The sequence below is a fragment of the Hyperolius riggenbachi genome, chromosome 12, assembly GCF_040937935.1.
Source record: "Hyperolius riggenbachi isolate aHypRig1 chromosome 12, aHypRig1.pri, whole genome shotgun sequence".
Taxonomy (NCBI): domain Eukaryota; kingdom Metazoa; phylum Chordata; class Amphibia; order Anura; family Hyperoliidae; genus Hyperolius; species Hyperolius riggenbachi.
The window spans coordinates 66,820,607-66,838,991 of record NC_090657.1 but is presented as its reverse complement, the minus strand read 5'-3'; the positions used below and the strand labels follow the sequence as shown (position 1 = coordinate 66,838,991).

The 18,385-nt window shown below is 43.5% G+C and overlaps 1 protein-coding gene across 1 annotated transcript in view; it reads right to left on the bottom strand.

Annotated features, from left to right (window-relative positions):
• Nucleotides 1-18,385, bottom strand: part of LOC137540944 (deoxynucleoside triphosphate triphosphohydrolase SAMHD1-like) — a 372,279-nt gene that overhangs the window by 191,619 nt on the left and 162,275 nt on the right. Inside the window, exons 6-7 of the mRNA XM_068262118.1 lie at nucleotides 5,826-5,941; nucleotides 2,148-2,206 (exon numbers count right to left, since the gene is read on the bottom strand). Coding sequence (XP_068118219.1) covers nucleotides 2,148-2,206; nucleotides 5,826-5,941 — 175 coding nt within the window. The remainder of the gene's footprint in view (nucleotides 1-2,147; nucleotides 2,207-5,825; nucleotides 5,942-18,385) is intronic.

Genomic DNA, 18,385 nt, shown 5'->3' with positions numbered 1-18,385 from the left:
CATAGAGAAGGAGTGCTTGGCGATTGTATGGGCCCTACAAAAGCTGCAGCACTATCTCTACAGTCGTGTATTCACAGTAGTCACCGACCACAACCCTCTTAGTTGGTTACATCAGGTTTCTGGTGACAATAGCAAATTGCTGAGATGGAGCTTAGTTCTCCAGCAATATAACTTCACCATTCAACATAGGAAGGGGAGCAATCATGGGAATGCTGATGGACTGTCCTGTCAAGCAGAACCATCAGTGTAGGCGCTGGCAAGACGATTCGTGGGAATCATCAGCCCTGTGCCATTTTGAAAAGGGGAGGTGTGATAATATTGCAGCTGTTTGTGATAGTGTATATAATACAGAAGCCAATTTTTTTCATTTTATGTCTGCTGTGCACTATCACATATGTGTGAACGCCTCTGTTAGAAGCCGTCTGGCTTTAGAAATAATTGTCACCTGGCTGAAGGAAGCTGCTAAGTTGATTTTCTATATGGCAGTGTACATAACATTTGCATTTTGTTTCCTCTGGACAGACACTACAGCCTACTAATATGAAGGAAGCTGCTAAGTACCAGCCATTTGTGGTCTGATGTGTCTGCATTGCTTTGAACTCTGTGTATATGTAAACAGCCACCCGTTGTCCCCAATATACACTCAGACTGTCTGAGTCTAGGCAGGTTCAAAGGGGAAACCTTTGACATTTGCATATCACAGTCAGCAAGGATATTACAAGGGATCTGTGAAAACCCTCTGAGGAAATTAAATTATAACTGGACATGTACCCTCGGGATACGCTGCTTGCTATAAAAGTCAGCAGAGGACACTCACAACTTGTAGTTCCCCGGAGGTAGCAAGACGCTAGGACTATAGTGGTTTCTGCACTGTTCCACTTTTTGGAATATTAAATATTTATTTAATAAGCCTGACTTCTGATGTACTAACGGAGCTCAGAGTCCTAGAGAGAGACTGCACTGTAATTTGTATTACCAGTTCAGTGCCTGATTGTACTGCTGGGATTGTGCCTTGCCACCGCGTGATTGCATTGTGTGTTTGGCGTTTCAGTATTTTGGCCTAAGCGCGCAGCTGACCCAAATACGAAAACGCTGGACTGAGTGCGGGCCACTCGATAGCAGAGTGGGAATTGTTGAAGTGTCTAGCAGGTGCTAGTGGTGGCAGTGAAGTGTAGTTGAGGGAGACAGCCTTGTGTTAGCTTGAATAAGGCTGCTTTCCCTCTCGATCTGGTCAAACCCCCAGTCGGGAACCATCTCTTCAGGCTTGCCGTGGGGCCGGTTCTTGACACCATGATGAAACAAATATCACACCTTATCAAAGATAGCACATCTTATCAAAGATATTACACCTTATCAAAGTTAACATGGCTTATCAGAGCAGCAATAGCGAGCGCTACAACTTATGCCTGCTAATTGGCAATGGCATTGTCCTGCCCTGAACCGCAGCAGGTTCATAGCGCTCGCTATGCTACTCTGATAAGGTGTGTTAACGTTGATAAGGTGTGATATTTGTTTTATCACGGCTTTGTGAATCAAGCCCTTAAGGTGAAAACAACCCATGGGCTGAAATGGTCAAATACACAGAGCTTTAAGACCTGTAGTAAACTTAGGTTGTAACGCTTCGCACTGCAGATATGAGACTTAATATGATCTTGTGGCACAATGTGATGACGGTCATATGCATAGGCCTGCCCAGTGGCAAGTGACATACTAGCACCCCAACATGAGAGGAAGCACCAAATATGCCAAGGTAAAAATGATCTGAACAAGGAAATACTGCAGGCAGATCTTACAGCTGAAACTCTCAACACATGAGAGAAGTCAGTGAGTGCTTCTCAACCTCCCCCTGTGAGTGGAACAACCCTCCAGGGAGGAAAGATGTGTGTAGTGTGGCTGGATAGTGTACTAGATAAGAGCACTGCCTTTGACATGGGAGACCAGGGTTTAAATCCTGGTTAGGGTCAGTACCTATTCAGTAAGAAGTCCTTGGGTAAGACCTAACACTGCAGGGTGGCCCATTAAGAACACCCTAGGGGCTGCAGCTCCTGAGTGCTTTGAGTCCAATGGGAGAAAAGTGCTTTACAAATTTTAGGATTAGGACCAATGTACATGCCAGGTAATTCAAGCACAAGTCTTACAATACAGACCTTAAAATTTCTATCTGCCATAAAGTTGTTATCAAACATATGCGAAAATGGTCCATGGCCTGAAATAGAATAAAAAAAAAACATCAAGCACATGAAACAGTAATCCCTTAAACCCTGAAGTGAAAGGGCTATGAAGGCTACCATGTTTATTTCCTTTTAAACAATGCAATTGCCTGGCTATCCAGCGTATCCTCTGCCTCTAATACTTTTAGCCTTCGACCCATGGAGATCAGATGTTTGGCTGAAGTCTGACTGGATTAGCTGCATGCCTATTTAAGGTGGGTGATTCAGACACTACTGATGCATGAAAGATGCCAGGCAATTGCTATTGTTTAAAAGGTAATAAATATGGTAGCCTTCATATAATTCTCACTTCAGTTGTCCTTTAACTACTTCCTCTCCCCCGAGACTATGTAACTATGTCCCTGCAAATTCCCTCTTCCCCTTGCAAGGACATAGCTACCGTACTATGTTTGTTTGGGGGTTTTTTGCATTAAAAAAAATTACAAATTGAAAAAAATACATAAATAGTTACGTTAGGGACTGAATTTTTTTTAATAAGTATCTCAAGAGATTATATTACTGTTATGTTTAAACTATGGGCTTGTAAATAGTGACGGATGTAAAACTGATAAAATGCACCTTTATTTCCAAATAAAATATTTGTGCCATACATTGTACTAATATTTTAAACATTGCAATAACCGGGACAAATGGGCAAATACAATGTGTGGGTTTTAATTATGATATCATGTATGATTTTAAAACTATAATGGCCCATATATCGGTGGGTTTGAGGCTATAACACGCAAAGTCAACTGAAGAAGCTGAGCATTGTCCTGAGAACCTTCAAGGTGGTATCAATTGGGGAGACATTGAAGACAAAGTGCAAGTTAAACATATAGTCTATAAAACTAAAAAGCCATTTTTAGAACTTCATTGGTCATTTTTCTGTTTGCCAGGAAATTAATCCAGTGACTTTTAAGTAGGAGCTAGCTACTAGAAATTATGCCTATGTGTAATTACGCATTGTAATTCGCAAATACACTTCGTAATCGTAATGCAAAATTTTGTGCAAAATGGTCATTAATTTTGTATGTAATTGTAATATTTCATATTTTTGCATAATTTTGTGCCAACTTTAACAGTTAATAGCAAAGCCCCCATACGTGCTATTGCCACCAAAACTGCTACATATGTTAATGAGAAGAGTGGGTACAAGTGGCTGAAGTGTGTACAGCAGTGACTGCATAGTGTACTGGGAGACCTGAGTTTGAATCCTGGCTAGAGTCAGTACCTATGTAGTAAGGAGTTCAATGCAAGACACCCTAACAATGCTGGGTGGCCCCTTGAGTGCACCGTTAGTGGCTGCAGCTCTTGAGCGCTTTGAGTCCAACAGGAAAAAAGTTCTATACAAATATTCAGGATTATTAATTAAAAAACAATAAAAAGAAAAATAGTTTTTAAAATGTATTTTTTTTTAGTTTAACCTATTTTGGTTCCTGGACGTAGAAACTACGTCCAGGAACCATGCGCGCTCCCGCGGCCGATCGCGCGCGTGCACGCGCACTCCCGGCCGCGGATTCGGTAGCCACGGAATCAATGTATCGGGCTATGGTGCCCGATCACTGATTCCTCTCCCCCGCTGAAAAAGCGACAGCTTCTCTCGGAAGCTGTGCTTTTTCTGGCTGTTCCCTCCCCGATGCGTCACTTTAAGCGTGTGTTACGCTTAGAGTGACGTCATGTAAACAAACTCATGGCCGCCATCTTGTGGCCAAAAAGTAATACTACAACTGAAAGTAAAAATAAATACAAATTAACACACATTTACATTATAAATCTATTGTTTACCTCCCACCCTCCCAAAACTACCCAAATAAAATGTTTACTATAAAAAAAAAAAACATTACAATAAAAAAAATAAAAAAAATGTAAATATTTACCTAAGGGTCTAAACTTTTTAAATATCAATGTAAAGATGAAATATTTCTATATTTTTTTTTTATTTTAAACTTGTAAATAGTGATAGATGCAAAATGGAAAAAATGCACCTTTATTTCCAAATAAAATATTGTCGCCATACATTGTGATAGGGACATAATTTTAACGGTGTAATAACCGGGACATATGGGCAAATACAATACGTGAGTTTTAATTATGGAGGCATGTATTATTTTAAAACTATAGAGGCTGAAAACGGCGAAAAAATGATTTTTTCCGTTTTTTTCTTATTCTTCCTGTTAAAATGCATTTACAGTAAAGTGGCTCTTAGCAAAATATACCCCCCAAAGAAAGCCTAATTGGTGGCGGAAAAAAACAAGATATAGATCAGTTCATTGTGATAAGTAGTGATAAAGTTATAGGCTAATGAATGGGAGGTGAACATTTCTCACGTGAAAACGACGGAACGTGAATGGGTTAAAAACTATTTTTTCTTTGTATTTTTTTCTCCAAAACTACAAAGTTTTTGGGAAAATTATTTTTTTGACTTATACCCACTATTCTCCTTGCATGTATGAGGGTTTGCTATTCAGTGCTAAATTCTGCATGAAATTATGTGAAAATGACACAAAATTGTATGCAAAATTACGAATGACAATACAAAATCAACTGAATTTACAAATTTTAATTACCTATAGGCGTAATTGTGAAAATATTACGCACAATTTCCCATAATCCTAATTAGATGATTATGATAATCACTGGTTTCATGTATCTTGCTTGGAGGGGGTGGCTTCACTTTATTTTCCTGTCCAATCTTCAGAACCTCCTTCCTCTGTTGTTGTATATGGAGAAGAAGAATTTGGGGCTTAAAAAGGTTTGGATGGCAGACCTCGGGCTTATTCTGCCAAGATCAGCAGGGCACTGATAGATGCACTAATAAATGTTTTCCACAAATACGTCAGAGCAATGTTTTGCTTTTTTGTTGATATCCCTTTAGGATATAAATACTGGATGCCAGATGCCGAGCTGGTACTAGCCAATATCTGATTAAGTGGAAGGGTTTTGGCCCTGAATAAAATTCTTGGGAACCACCAAAAACTTATAAGCAGCAAGACTTCAAAGAGCCTTCCACTTAGTGTACCCAGAGATGCCAGCCCAGCACAGAAGGGCACCCAGAGGTTGCCTTGAAGAAGAGGGCAAGGTTACACTTACCATCCTAAGGTTCCAATGGTGCAACTGTCTTCTTCCGTGGCATCTACTGACACCATTCCTGGAGGCTGCACGTGATGGTGTGGCTGCCGCAGTATTGTTGCAAAAGCCAGGGTTATTTGCAACAGTGAATCGACCCCAATGTCACATGTCACTTAAATTATGCTTTAAGGGTTAACGGAGGTGTATTCTCACTTCTATCAAATGGTTTCTGGTCATAGTGGACATTGGTGAGTGAGCAGGTATGCCTTAAAAAATATCCAATAGATTGTAAGCTACTCTAGTGTAGGGACTCAGTTCGAATCTAAGTCAGGTTTCCTCCCACATCCCAAAAACGTACAGAAAAGTTAATTGGCTTCCCCCTAAATTGGCCCTAGACTATGATACATACACTACACATACTACATACAGACTATGGTAGGGACTAGATTGTGAGCCCCTCTGAGGGACAGTTAGTGACAAGACAATATACTCTGTACAGCATTGTGTAATATGTCGGCGCTATATAAATACTAAATAAATTACCCAAGTCATGGCAGAGGCCAGCGATCTTGACACATAGTATATCCTTTTGGTCAATGTTCAGCTCCGATTGGCGATCATGTAAAACCTGAACAAGTTGTCCTGCCAGGTGTGCCACACTGTGTAAACAAGACACCAGGTTACCGTGAGAAGAAGACAGCATTCATAGACCCCCTATTCAATTCACATTTTCTCCTGAGTTTTCTCCTAGCTAATATTTTCATATCTTGTCAATAAACCACTTAAGGACCAGGCTGTTTTTTGGTTATCTGTGCTGCGTGGGCTCTCCAGCCCACAGCACAGATCAGCAGGCACGCAGGGCGATCAGACTTCCCCCCTTTTATCCCCACTAGGGGGATGTCCTGCTGGGGGGGGTCTGATCGCCACCGGCTGTATGTGTTTAGCGGGGGGGGGGGTCCTCCGCAGCGATTCCCAGCCTCCCTCTCTTACCCTCCCTCCCCTCCTCTCTGTGGGCGGCACAGGACGATGATCCGTCCTGCGCCGCCTCTAATAGGCTTCAGCCTATCAGATGTTGGGGATCCCCGGCCAATTAGAGGCCTAGGATCGCCGGTCTTCTTTACGGCGCTGCTGCGCAGCAGCACTGTATGATGTAAACACCGGGGATTTCTTCCCACGCGTGTTTACATTTAGCATGCGAGCCGCGATCGAAGGCTCGCAGGCGGTTCACGGAGACACCCTCCGTGAACTGACATGGAACAGCCACTCGAACGAGCGGCCGTTTCCATGTAAAACCACAAACGACTAGCCACCGCCTATCGGCGTTAGGCGGTCGTTATGTGGTTAAGCCACCAACAAGCAAGAAAATACCGTACTCAAAATATTTTTTACAATACTCTTTCTACTACTTTTTGGCACTTTTTCAGTTGCAAAGCGATAAACAGTCGTTTTAAAGAGAAGATGAAACATTATCATCTAGGAGAAAACTCAGAATTAGAAGTTAATTATATAAGAGCCTTAGCATCTATAGTTAGTGATGTACCAGTATATAAACACATTAATTATTAAGGCCATATTAATACATTTTGTGCCCCTAGGCAAGTATGTTGAGACTCCTTTTTTTTGTTCCGCAGCCCCCTCCCATTCCATGTGCAGCCCCCTCTTCCATGTGTATCATTTATGTGCAGCAGCCCCTTTCTTTCATGAACAGCTCCCTTGAACATCAGCTTCCTTTTTCACATGTTCACCCCCCTGTTTCAAATGTAGTTGCCCCTCCTTCATGTCCAGGTGCCCCTTGGCCAGCAGCCACCCAAGGCCAGGGCCTTTGAGGCCTTTCCAGACATCCGGCCCTGCTGATTACAACTGCACATCTGAGGAGGTGTACCGATAAAGACACTCTTGTTAAAGGTTAATTCCAGATTTCTTTTTCTACAGCAGAGTTCCCAGTATCCAGCACCAGCAGGGATCGCCGGATACATGTGCTTCCTGCAACCAGCCTAAAAAGCACAACCCCCCCCCCCCCCCCAAATACTTACCGAGTCTCCAGCAACATCTAGCAGCCTTCCTGCAGCACCGGCCAGGTTCCAAGTGGCTTTCTGGCTTCCCCCATGCATCAAAGCTGACGTGTCACCTGACCCACATCAGGTGACACACCGACTTCTGTGCACAGAAGCTGGTAGTAGCCTGCTAGGTACCGCAGGAAGGCTGCTGGACGTCACTGGAGGCTCGGTAAGTATTTTAAAAGCCTCAAAATCCACCACAGAATCCACCACAAAGAGCCTGTTATCCCACAGGCACGCCGTTAGGGCCCATTCACACTTGTGCATTTTCAGAGCGATTTCAGCATCACTGAAAATCACTAGCGGTTTAAAAAACATGTGTACAACGAAAGTATATGGAAGTGTTCTCATCTAAGCGATTAGAACTATATTCTCAGCCAGGGCTTGGCCGATGGATGACTCACTGACTTGCCAAAGGGGATCAGGGGTTACTGTACATTTGCTAGATTCTCCACAGAGGAGGCCTGACCAGCCGAAGCAGGTCATTTTGGTGCCTGGCGCTTAGCGCCGAGCACTGAAGCTGGGTGCAGCATATTTTGCACCCCGTGCAAGAGTAATTCAGCAGCTTAACGTCAGTTGTGTGCAAATGATTTGAGAGGGTTACTAAGAGATGCTGTACAAGACTTCATAGCAGAGAATAATCTTATTTTTAAGCACCAGCGTGCGTTTACTACGGATAGGTCCTGTTTGACTAACATGCTCAGCTTTTAGGAGGTGGTGAACGCTAGTGTGGATATTGGGAATGCTGTAGATGTGATATACTTGGACTTTGCAAAGGCTTTTAATACTGTTCACCACAACAGTGGGTTGGTGCAAAAGTTGAGGATGCAAGGACTGGGGAAGAGTCTGTGTGCATGGATAGGGAACTGGCTAATGGACAGAAAACAAAGAGTTGTGGTCAATGGATCATATTCAAAATGGGTGACTGTTAGTAGTGGGGTCCCACAGGGGTCTGTTCTGGGTCCAGTGTTCTTCAATTCATTTATTAATGAACTAGTAGATGAAGTAGAAAGCAATGTTGCTATTTTTGCAGATGATACAAAATTGTGCAGAATCATCAACTCTCAGGAAGATAGTGACATATTGCAAAAGGATCTGGATAGGATTGGCATATGGGGCATAAATGGCAGATGCAATTCAATGTTGAAAAATGTAAGGTCTGATGGGGTACGTCGCCTTCTACATTTAATTCATCAAACTCAAACCTCCCAACTCCCAGCCATGTTACTTTCGTTAGATATCACGAAAGCGTTTGATTCGGTTTCCTGGTCCTACCTTGTGTCCGTACTTCAAGCATGGGGTTTTGGAATCAACCTCATCAATTGGATTAAAGCCCTATACTCACACCCTATAGCAACAGTAGCCTACAGTGGCTTCAAATCATCTCCTTTTCCCATAACGAGAGGAACTCGTCAAGGCTGCCCGCTCTCGCCTCTCTTATTTGCTCTCTCTATCGAGCCACTTGCTATCCAGATTAGAAACTGTACAGAGATACAGGGCATACCATTAGGGAAGGAAACACACAAAGTAGGACTATTCGCCGACGATTTAATAGTTTGTATTTCTCAACCCACCAGGTCAATTTTAGCTTTAACTAAAATCTTAACACAGTTTGGTGCAATTTCAGGGCTCTGCGTTAATCCGGCAAAGTCAAAAGCTCTAAACATCTCCCTCCCTCCACGATTGATGCAAGCATTGCAAGATGCGTTTGAGTTTGATTGGGATCCTCATAAACTCCCTTACCTTGGCATTTACCTCACTAACTCCTATGACACACTTTTTCAACACAACTTCCCCCCGCTTGTAAAGAGGCTTACAGAACTACTGGAGTGCTGGAAAAGGTACGCAATATCTTGGCTAGGCAGAATTGTGGCCATAAAAATGACCTTTCTCCCCAAACTGCTATATGCGTTCAGACTATTGCCTATTCCCCTCCCCTCCTCATATATCGAATCCCTACAGCGGAAAATTAATAGTTTTATCTGGGGAGCCCAGAAACCTAGGTTCAATAAACAATACTTATATCGTCTAAGGATAGATGGGGGGCTGGGAGTACCTAAGATTTCCCACTACTATCAAGCAGCTCAATTAGCCACCCTGGCCAACTGGCATGTAGAAACTGACAGACCCTCTTGGGTGGATATTGAGAGCCAGCTTATTGCACCCATTAATATTAAAAACCTCCTTTGGCTCACGCCAGTGCACCGTGCCAAAATTGATAACCCCATTATAAGGCAATCCCTACAGGTGTGGGATAGCTGTAAATACTCTGGTCGTCTAGTATCTGCCCACAGGCCGCTTCTCTCTTTTTTGGGCAATCCCTCATTCCCCGCTGCCTTGAATTCCTCCGGCCCATATCAGTGGTGGATTTCTGCAAAACTTTATAGAATTCAAGATCTTGTCGCTGAAGTGGGTATCAAATCCTTTGATTATCTACGAGAGAAGTTTGCAATCCCCCCTTCTGAATCATTCCGATATATGCAAATATCCCATTTTGTAAAAAAGCACCTCGCAAATGTAGAGTCTTCAAAGTGCAGAACCTCCTTTGAGAATATTTGTGACACAAATCCCCGCTCTCCAGGGACTATCTCACTTATATATAGGGAACTGACCCTCACACACTCACAAAGTAAACCCTTATACATACGAAAATGGGAAGAAGATCTAGGCCTTCAGATCGACTATACTGATATGTGTGATATCTGGGAAAATATCCCTAAAACCTCCATTAACGCGGACCTGGTTGAGGTAAACTATAAACTCTTATTTCGATGGTACTTAGTCCCACAAAGGGTAGCTAAATATAATAAGAAATGCTCGGGGGACTGCTTCAGAGGATGTAGAACGGTAGGATCCTTTGCCCATATATGGTGGAACTGTATGAAGGTCCGTAGATTGTGGATTAGAGTATGTACCTGGGCATCATCCCTAATTAATGCCCCAGTTCCACGAAACTCGCTTCACGTTTTGCTAGGCTGTCCGTACCCACACCTGTCCTTGGCACAAAATGCCCTCCTTAATTATATCTTCACCGTTACTAAAATTAAAATCGCGGCAGCATGGAACACTCGGTCTCTAAATTTTGAGGTCATCAAAAATAGAATTGGCAATATACTATTCTTTGAGAAACTGAGAGCCCGTATGAACGACAATATGGAAAAGTTTCATAAAATTTGGGACCCCCTTATCAACTATATGTTAAACCCTGAACAAATCACATCAGTATGTAACCTATGATCCTCCGTAAGCATAACTCTAGGCACCTATATGCACTACATTAAGAGGATTAGCTTTAGCGACCCTCGTCTCTGGACCCTCTTGACTTCCTATTCACTCTTCTTTTCTTAAGTCTCTACTTACTAACCTTACCTACTTCTCTCCCTTCTATTTCTGGCTTCTTCTCTTCCTCTAAAAACCGTAGCAGAAGTTTACGAACACAACAGAAGTATCAACTTAACTTGCTTAAAAGTTTAGATCTGTAACTTATCATACACCCCATCTTCATCAAGAGTTCTCTCATAGCACTTAGTACTCTGCCAAATGAAAATTTGGATCTCTCATGGAAAATTAGCAAACCTGACCTCGCTGGAGGCAGGTCCTCTTGCCCAAGAGTACTAAATACATTGGTAAAGGCAGTCTCCATCCGGCCGCGTATGGTTATTGAAGGATGGTAAACTCCCTTTATGTTATCTCCCCAACATTCCCCCTGCTAAAAGCTCACTGTCTGCAACCCCTGTTACGATATAATATCAATGGGCTGGGAACTAATAACATAATTAACAAAGTTTTGTATTACTGTTTTTCATTGTCTGATATTGTTAGACTGTACGATATTATACTACGGCATTTGCTCCACAGTATTTGTTGTTTGTCCAGAAATATGATTAGCACTTTTCAATGCCACTATGTTCGCACCTGTCTATAAATAAGGTTGTGTTGTATAACTGTTCTCTTTACTACAAAATTTTCAATAAAAATCATTGAAACGAAAAATGTAAGGTCATGCATTTTGGTTGTACCACCAGTCTAGCACCATACAAAGTAAATGGGATACAGATGGGGACATCAAACTTGAAGAAGGGCTTAGGAGTACCCATCGACAACAAGTTAAATAATTGCATTCAATGCCAAGCGACTGCAGCTAAAGCAAAAAACATTTTGGGATGCATTAAAAGGGAAATAAAAACTTGGGATGCTATTATAATATTGCCCCTGTTTAACTCTCTAGGAAGGCTGCATCTGGAATATGGAATTCAGTTCTGGGCACCGTATTACAGGAAAGGTATAGCAGTTTTAGAGCAGGTGCAGAGACGAGCAACAAAATTGATTAGAGGGATTGAAATTCTCACCTACCAGGAAAGATAAACTGGGCTTATTTAGTCTGGAAAAAAGACGCCTTAGAGGAGATATAATTAACATGTATAAATACATCAGAGGACAATATAAAAGCTTGGCAGATGAGCCTTTTGTCCCTAGGCCTTCTCAAAGGACCAAGGAAAGTGATCTGTACATGGAGGTAAAAATTTTTATGTATTTAGGAAAGGATTCTTTACAGTAAGAAGGATTAAAATGTGGAATGTACTGCTACAGGAAGTAGTTATGGCAAATTCTATATCTGCATTTAAGGGTCCTTAGATCAGGGGCATAGCTAGAAATCATGGGACCCCACAGAAAAGAATTTGATTGGGCCCCCGCCGAAAAAATAATTATTAAACATCTCTATTGCCCCTCCCCATTCATTAGTTTTAGGTAGCCAAAGGTGTCAAAAGTATTAGGTAGCCCCCCACTTTTAGTAAGTGTGCTTGCCCCTCCCCCAGATAGTATAGATAGCCAGTGTGCTTTCCTCCCTCCCCCGTTAGTATAGGTGACCAGTGTGCTCTCCCCCCCCCCCCCCCAGTTAGTAAAGGCAGTCAGAGTGCTTGCCCCCTTCCCTCCCCCCTAAGTATAGGTGGCCATTCTGCTTCCCCCCTCCCCCCATTAGTATAGGTGGCCAGTATGCTTTCCCCCTCTTCCCCGTTTAGCATAGATGGCCAGTCTGATTCCCCCCTCTCACCCCCCCATTAGTACAGGTGGCCACTGACCAGGGGACTTTCACTTCCTCCCCCCTGGCCCCCTCTGTTAGCATAGGTGGCCAGCAGTGTATAACTGAGAACTCACCAGGCGGCTCCACCTGCAATCTATTGCCTCCGTGCCTAATGTCTCCATGATGACAGCGGCACCTCTCGTCACATGGCCCGATGTAGGGTCACGTGAGAAGGGGACACGCTGTTGTCATAGAGACATGATACATGGAGGAGCTGGTGGAGCCACACTGAGAGGTGAATTCTCTGATGCACTCCATCGCACACTGCCGACCGTGCATCACAGGGGTCCCACAGCAGACACCTATCACCCCCAGAGCCACAGTCTACCCATGGCTATGGGCCCCATAGCAACTGCTCTTGTTGCTATGGCAATCCCTACGCCAGTGGCTTCGATGCTTTCCTTGCATTGAAAGACATCCATGGCTATAATTACTAGCTGATTCCCGGTGGTGTTGATCCAGAGATTTTATCTGGTTTCCACCTGGAGTCGGTAATGAATTTTCCCTTTTAAGGCTAATTGAATCATGCCTTGTAAGGGTTTTTTGCCTTCCCCTGGATCAACAGGGATATGTGAGGGAGCAGGCTAGTGTTGTACTTTATACATTTCTGGTTGAACTCGATGGTCGCTGTGACGCCCACACGGTTCCCGTGTGCGCCATTTAAGTCACAAATGCAAATTTCATTGCAAATACTTAAATGACATTTTAAATCAACTTTTTTTTTCTCCTTCAAATGGTGTCATTAAGGAACCTCTTCCTGCAAAGGTAATTAGAAATTCTTTAGCAGAAGTTCAGAGGAGTCCAAGGTCCAATTGCTAAAATCTGATGTTGCGTTAACACCAACCGACAGCCAGCTGGACACTGGCAAAATCACTTGGATTATTTCCTACAACGGCCTCTGACTGCATGGCAATCGCCATCTTGGACTTTCCGCCTAAGACTTGCGATTGTCACATGGGCTACCAATAACGTTCTTTGAACTGTATTTTAAGACATTCTGTTTCTCTTTCATCTCTACTCTCTCTCTATCAAACTGTAATGATCAGTGGTGTATCTGATGATCAGAACGAGCTCTATCAGAACAATAGTCAGTACTCTATTCAGAGTGTGATCACACGTGTATTTAGTGCACAGTAATAACAGGAGTACTCCTAAGTGATAGCCCTTAGTGGCTGGGGCTATCACTAAACAAAGAGTGGTCGTACAAGCGAGGTCGGTAACAGGTCGGTCAGGCAGCAGTACAGAATCGTCAGGCAAAATCATAGTCTAAAATCAGGCCGAGGTCGGCAGCAGATCAGATGGGCAAAGGTACATAAATAAGTCATCAATCAACGGCAGTGGATAACGGTTCTGGATGGTAATTTTATTCAAAGCTCTATAATCGATGCATGGACGGAGTCCACCATCCTTTTTTTGCACAAAAAAAGAATCCTGCCCCAGCCGGTGACTTAGAGGGACAGATTAAATCTTTCTCAAGGTTTTCCTTGATGTAATCTTTCATGGCTACCTGTTCTGGACCGGAGAGGTTGTACAAATGACCCCTAGGAGGCATGGTACCGGGTCTCAAATCTATGGGACAATCAAATTCCCTATGAGGGGGAAGTTTATCAGCAGAAAGGCGACATACTGCGGGGGAACACCCTCCACTTGAATGTCAACAGAACACATGGCAATTTTCTCCAGACATTGTTTTTGGCAGGCTGGGGACCATGCCAGTAATTGTCCAGTGTTCCAATATATCAGAGGAGAGTGTTTACGCAACCAGGGAAGACCCAAGACAATGGTAGAGGAAGACATATTAAGGACATAAAACTGTATCTCCTCCTTATGCAGAACTCCCACCTGACAAACAAGGGGAGGAGTCTGCGTAAGAGGTTGTTTGTTTTGCAGGGGAGAGTCATCAATAGCAGTTACATAAATTTGCCTTTCTATGGAACAGATGGGAATATTCCATTTAGAGGCTAAATCAGAGTCGATAAAGTTGGCTGCAGAACCTGAATCGACAAAGGCCTGGGTGTTAAGAACCTGATTCTCCCATGTGATAGAACAGGGTAATAACATTTTGGTATTTCTTGTAGGTAAAACAGGTTCGCCTAGGGTAGTACCTCCTACTACACCTAGGCGGAGAAGTTTTCCGACTTCTTACTGCAATTTTGGATAAGATGACCTTTCTCCCCACAGTACAAACAGAGACCCTCTTTCCTTCTCCTGGTTTTCTCTGCCTCAGATAGCTTGGAATGGCCTATCTGCATCGGCTCATCCGCACTAGTCGCACCAGCAGCAGAGGAAAGTACTACTTTAGAAAAAGTGCGTGATCTGCCCTGCTTGTGATATCTGACCCTGCGATCTATCTTAGTAGCCAATGCTATTGCCTCATCAAGGGTTTTGGGCTCAGGATGACTGATCATGATATCTGATACTGACTCTGATAACCCTGTGAGGAAACAATCCAATAAGGCAAAATGTTCCCATCTAGAAGAGACTGCCCACTTCCTAAACTCTGAAGCGTAATCCTCCACTGTACCATGACCCTGGCATAGTATTTTACATTTTCTCTCTGCTGTAGCGGCTATGTCCGGGTCATCATATATAACCGCCATGACCTCAAAAAATGCCTGAACGGACACCAAAGCCTCGTGGCCGTCTGGCAGATTATAAGCCCAGGTCTGAGAATCCCCGTGTAATAGTGTTTATAATCAGGGTTACCCGCTGCAATTCAGAGCCTGATGATAGGGGTCTCATTTGGAAATAAGACATACACCTATTTCTAACATTTCTGAAATCTGACTTAAGACCTGAACATTTTTCAGGGAGCGCCATTTTAGGTTCAAAAACACGAGTGGGAGGCGATGATGATACATATTCCTGTGGGCTGCGTATAGACTCAGACAGGAGATTTAACTGAGCCTGTTGTGCCGTAACAGTAGTGGTTAACTGCTCGACTGCTATAGTTAAAGCCTGAACCTGTGCATTTAAGGCATCCATAGTCATTTTTGGTCTGTTGTTATGTAATGATCATTGGCATATCTGATGATCAGAACGAGCTCTATCAGAACAATAGTCAGTACTTTATTCAGAGTGTGATCACACGTGTATTTAGTGCACAGTAATAACAGGAGTACTCCTAAGTGATAGTCCTTAGTGGCTGGGGCTATCACTAGACAGAGAGTGGTGGTACGAGTATTGGGAACGGGTCGGTCAGCAGCAGTACAGAATCGTCAGGTAAAATCGTAGTCTAAAAACAGGCCGAGGTCGGCAGCAGATCAGATGGGCAAAGGTACAGAATTAGGAGGCTAAATCAGAGTAAGAGTTCAGGCTAGAGTCGGCAACAGATTAGATTGGCAGAGGTACAGAATCGGAAGGCAGAGAATAGTCAAGTGTTCAGGCAAAGTTCATACACAATAATGATATTACAGTAATGATAATAATAATAATAATCCTAAGCTACGTGTGAATCCCCGGAGTCCTGCCGGATCAAACACACACGGATCTGACTAAGGTCTGAGAGCTTTCACTGCAAAGTTTCAGCAACAACAGACAATGAGCTACTGAAAGCTCTGAGCTTAAATACAGACAGCTAATCCAAATGGCCCGCCCAAGGCGAGCCGACCAATCAGCACTGCGGAGGCGGCGGCCGTGGTCAGCTGACAGGTGCATCAGCTGACTTGCCTCCTCAATGCATAAAGATCACGCCGCCTGTTGCCCGCGCGTGCTAATCTATGCTGGTGTAATGGAGAGATGCCCGGCCTGCCGAGAGGAGCCTGCGGGGATGCGGCTGCGGGCAAGGTGACGACAGACGCGGAAGCGGCGGCGCCGCTTCCTGCAGCGGAGGTAACCACAGTATCTCTGACACAAACCACTCTGTTCTGCCAGACAGGTATATTTATCTGTGTGTTAAAGTATACTGTGTGTATGTAGTTTTAGAATAAAACTAAAAATTTTATCGTTGAGTCTTGTGGCTGTTCTGGTCATCTGATTGTTGCTATAAAGAATCTACCCTCCGGAGAGTCATACTAACCATTATGTTTGATTTGCTAGATAGATTGTAAATAACCATTTCTTCATTCTAGGATTAGCTATTACTCTGATTTCCTGTGCAAAATCGATAACTTTAGTTTACCGATTGTACATACAATTGACGTAACCTTTCCTTAACGTCACACTGCTCACAGTCTTCAAGCCTTCGGAAGTGACTATTCCCCAAACGGTGACTGGAGCATATTGGTCTGGTCCCTCTTAGAGCCAGTTCGGGTGACCATTGTGAGTCAGCATGGTGTTTGAAAGAGCCATGCATGTGTGGCAGCTGTGCAGGGCCAGGACTTCCTATAGACGAGAGCATGCGGCTTAACCCTCTTCTTATACTGTCAGAGCCTGAGTGGTGAAAAGCGGATACTGCAGGCTTAGCTGTAGTATCATAGGATTAGCCACTGGGATGTCAGGATTTATGTTCCATCATGCTCTGCTCCTATTTAAGCCTGAAAGGAGAAAGGAAACACTCTATGGTGCATTAACTAGGTTTTAACAGATTGACGCAGTTGAAATCTACGTCCTGCATGTGGCAGCGTGGATGTGACAGGATGTAGACTTCAACAATCGTCACTGCGCAGTCACGCCTCTCCTGCTGATCGCTCTCACCCCACCGCAATACACTCGCCCTGCCGTTTCTATGATGGCAGAGCTCTGTGAGCCAGTCGGGAGCCCTTTTCATTGGCTCCTGACCCTGTCATCACTGTAAGCCAATCCCATTGGCTTACATTGATTGGCAGGGTCAGGCGCCAATGAAAGCGGCTCCTGACCAGAGCACAGTGCTCTGCCATCATAGAGACAGCAAAGAGAGAAACCTGCAGCGACGGGCGAGCGGTGTGACCGGCGAGAGCGGCGGGACTGCGTGAAGATTCATCGGGAAGCGCCATTTTGCGCTGCTTTGCTGTACCCAGCAGTCTCTGATCCTTAAGGAGCCAGAGACAGCTGGTACAGAACAGGTTAATGAGAGGTAAAAAAGCTAACAGCAAGGTAGAAGTAAAACACATATAAACATCTGTGGGAGTCGGATCCCCAAATCGTCTGCTGTATTCCCCCTGCCTCTTAAGTGCTGAGGCCAGCAGCACTAGTTTGCGGTGGTTGCACTTCTGGGTTCTGGCAGGATGGGCGGGTTCTAGCTCCAGCATGCCATCAAAGTCATTACGAATTTTGGCGTAGCTTATGCCTTCATTGATCATCTGATGAAGGTGTAAGCTACACTGAAACGTGTAATGACGTTGGTTACTCCCGTCAGCTTCAATGGACAGTCCCTGCTTGTCTTTTTATACCCACTGGTGCTTAACATTTTGTGATTATATAGTTTAACTGGCAGGCCACAGCACTACTGTTGTGTGCAATAACTGCTGGTAATGGTGGGAACATTTATAAGTAACTGGTAGTTAGGGTTCCCTGAGATGTCTCAATAGTTAAAGCTGCATAATAAATCATGGGAATAAAGAGTGCATTTGCATATTTGAGTCATCATCAGCACACTGTTTTGTATTTCTGGTAGTAAATTTTGCAAAACTAAATGTAAGAGAAAAAGCTAAAAAAAAAAGAGTGTCAAAGCTAAGATACATATCACAGATGTTCACACTAAAAGTTAACTGTGTATGTTTAACTATTCAGTTCTGAAACCAGGAACACTATTTTTAATGTAAAGGTACTAAGTAAGTTTAACTGAATCAGGATGGCCTCTAAATGACCCAAATCTTTCTTTGTATTTTTACCACTTGATTACCATGATTGGCTCACATTGGATCACAGGGACAGGAGCCACTGTGCCAGATTTATCAAAGCATTACCGACAGTTGTTTCTTCTTATACAGTACTAACCAGCAGTGGAACTGTTCTGACTGATAATAAGATTTTTTAAATCCTACGTATTTGCGGCAGATTAGCATGAATTTCTAAAGCTGCACTACATTTAAGAAAAGTGCAAA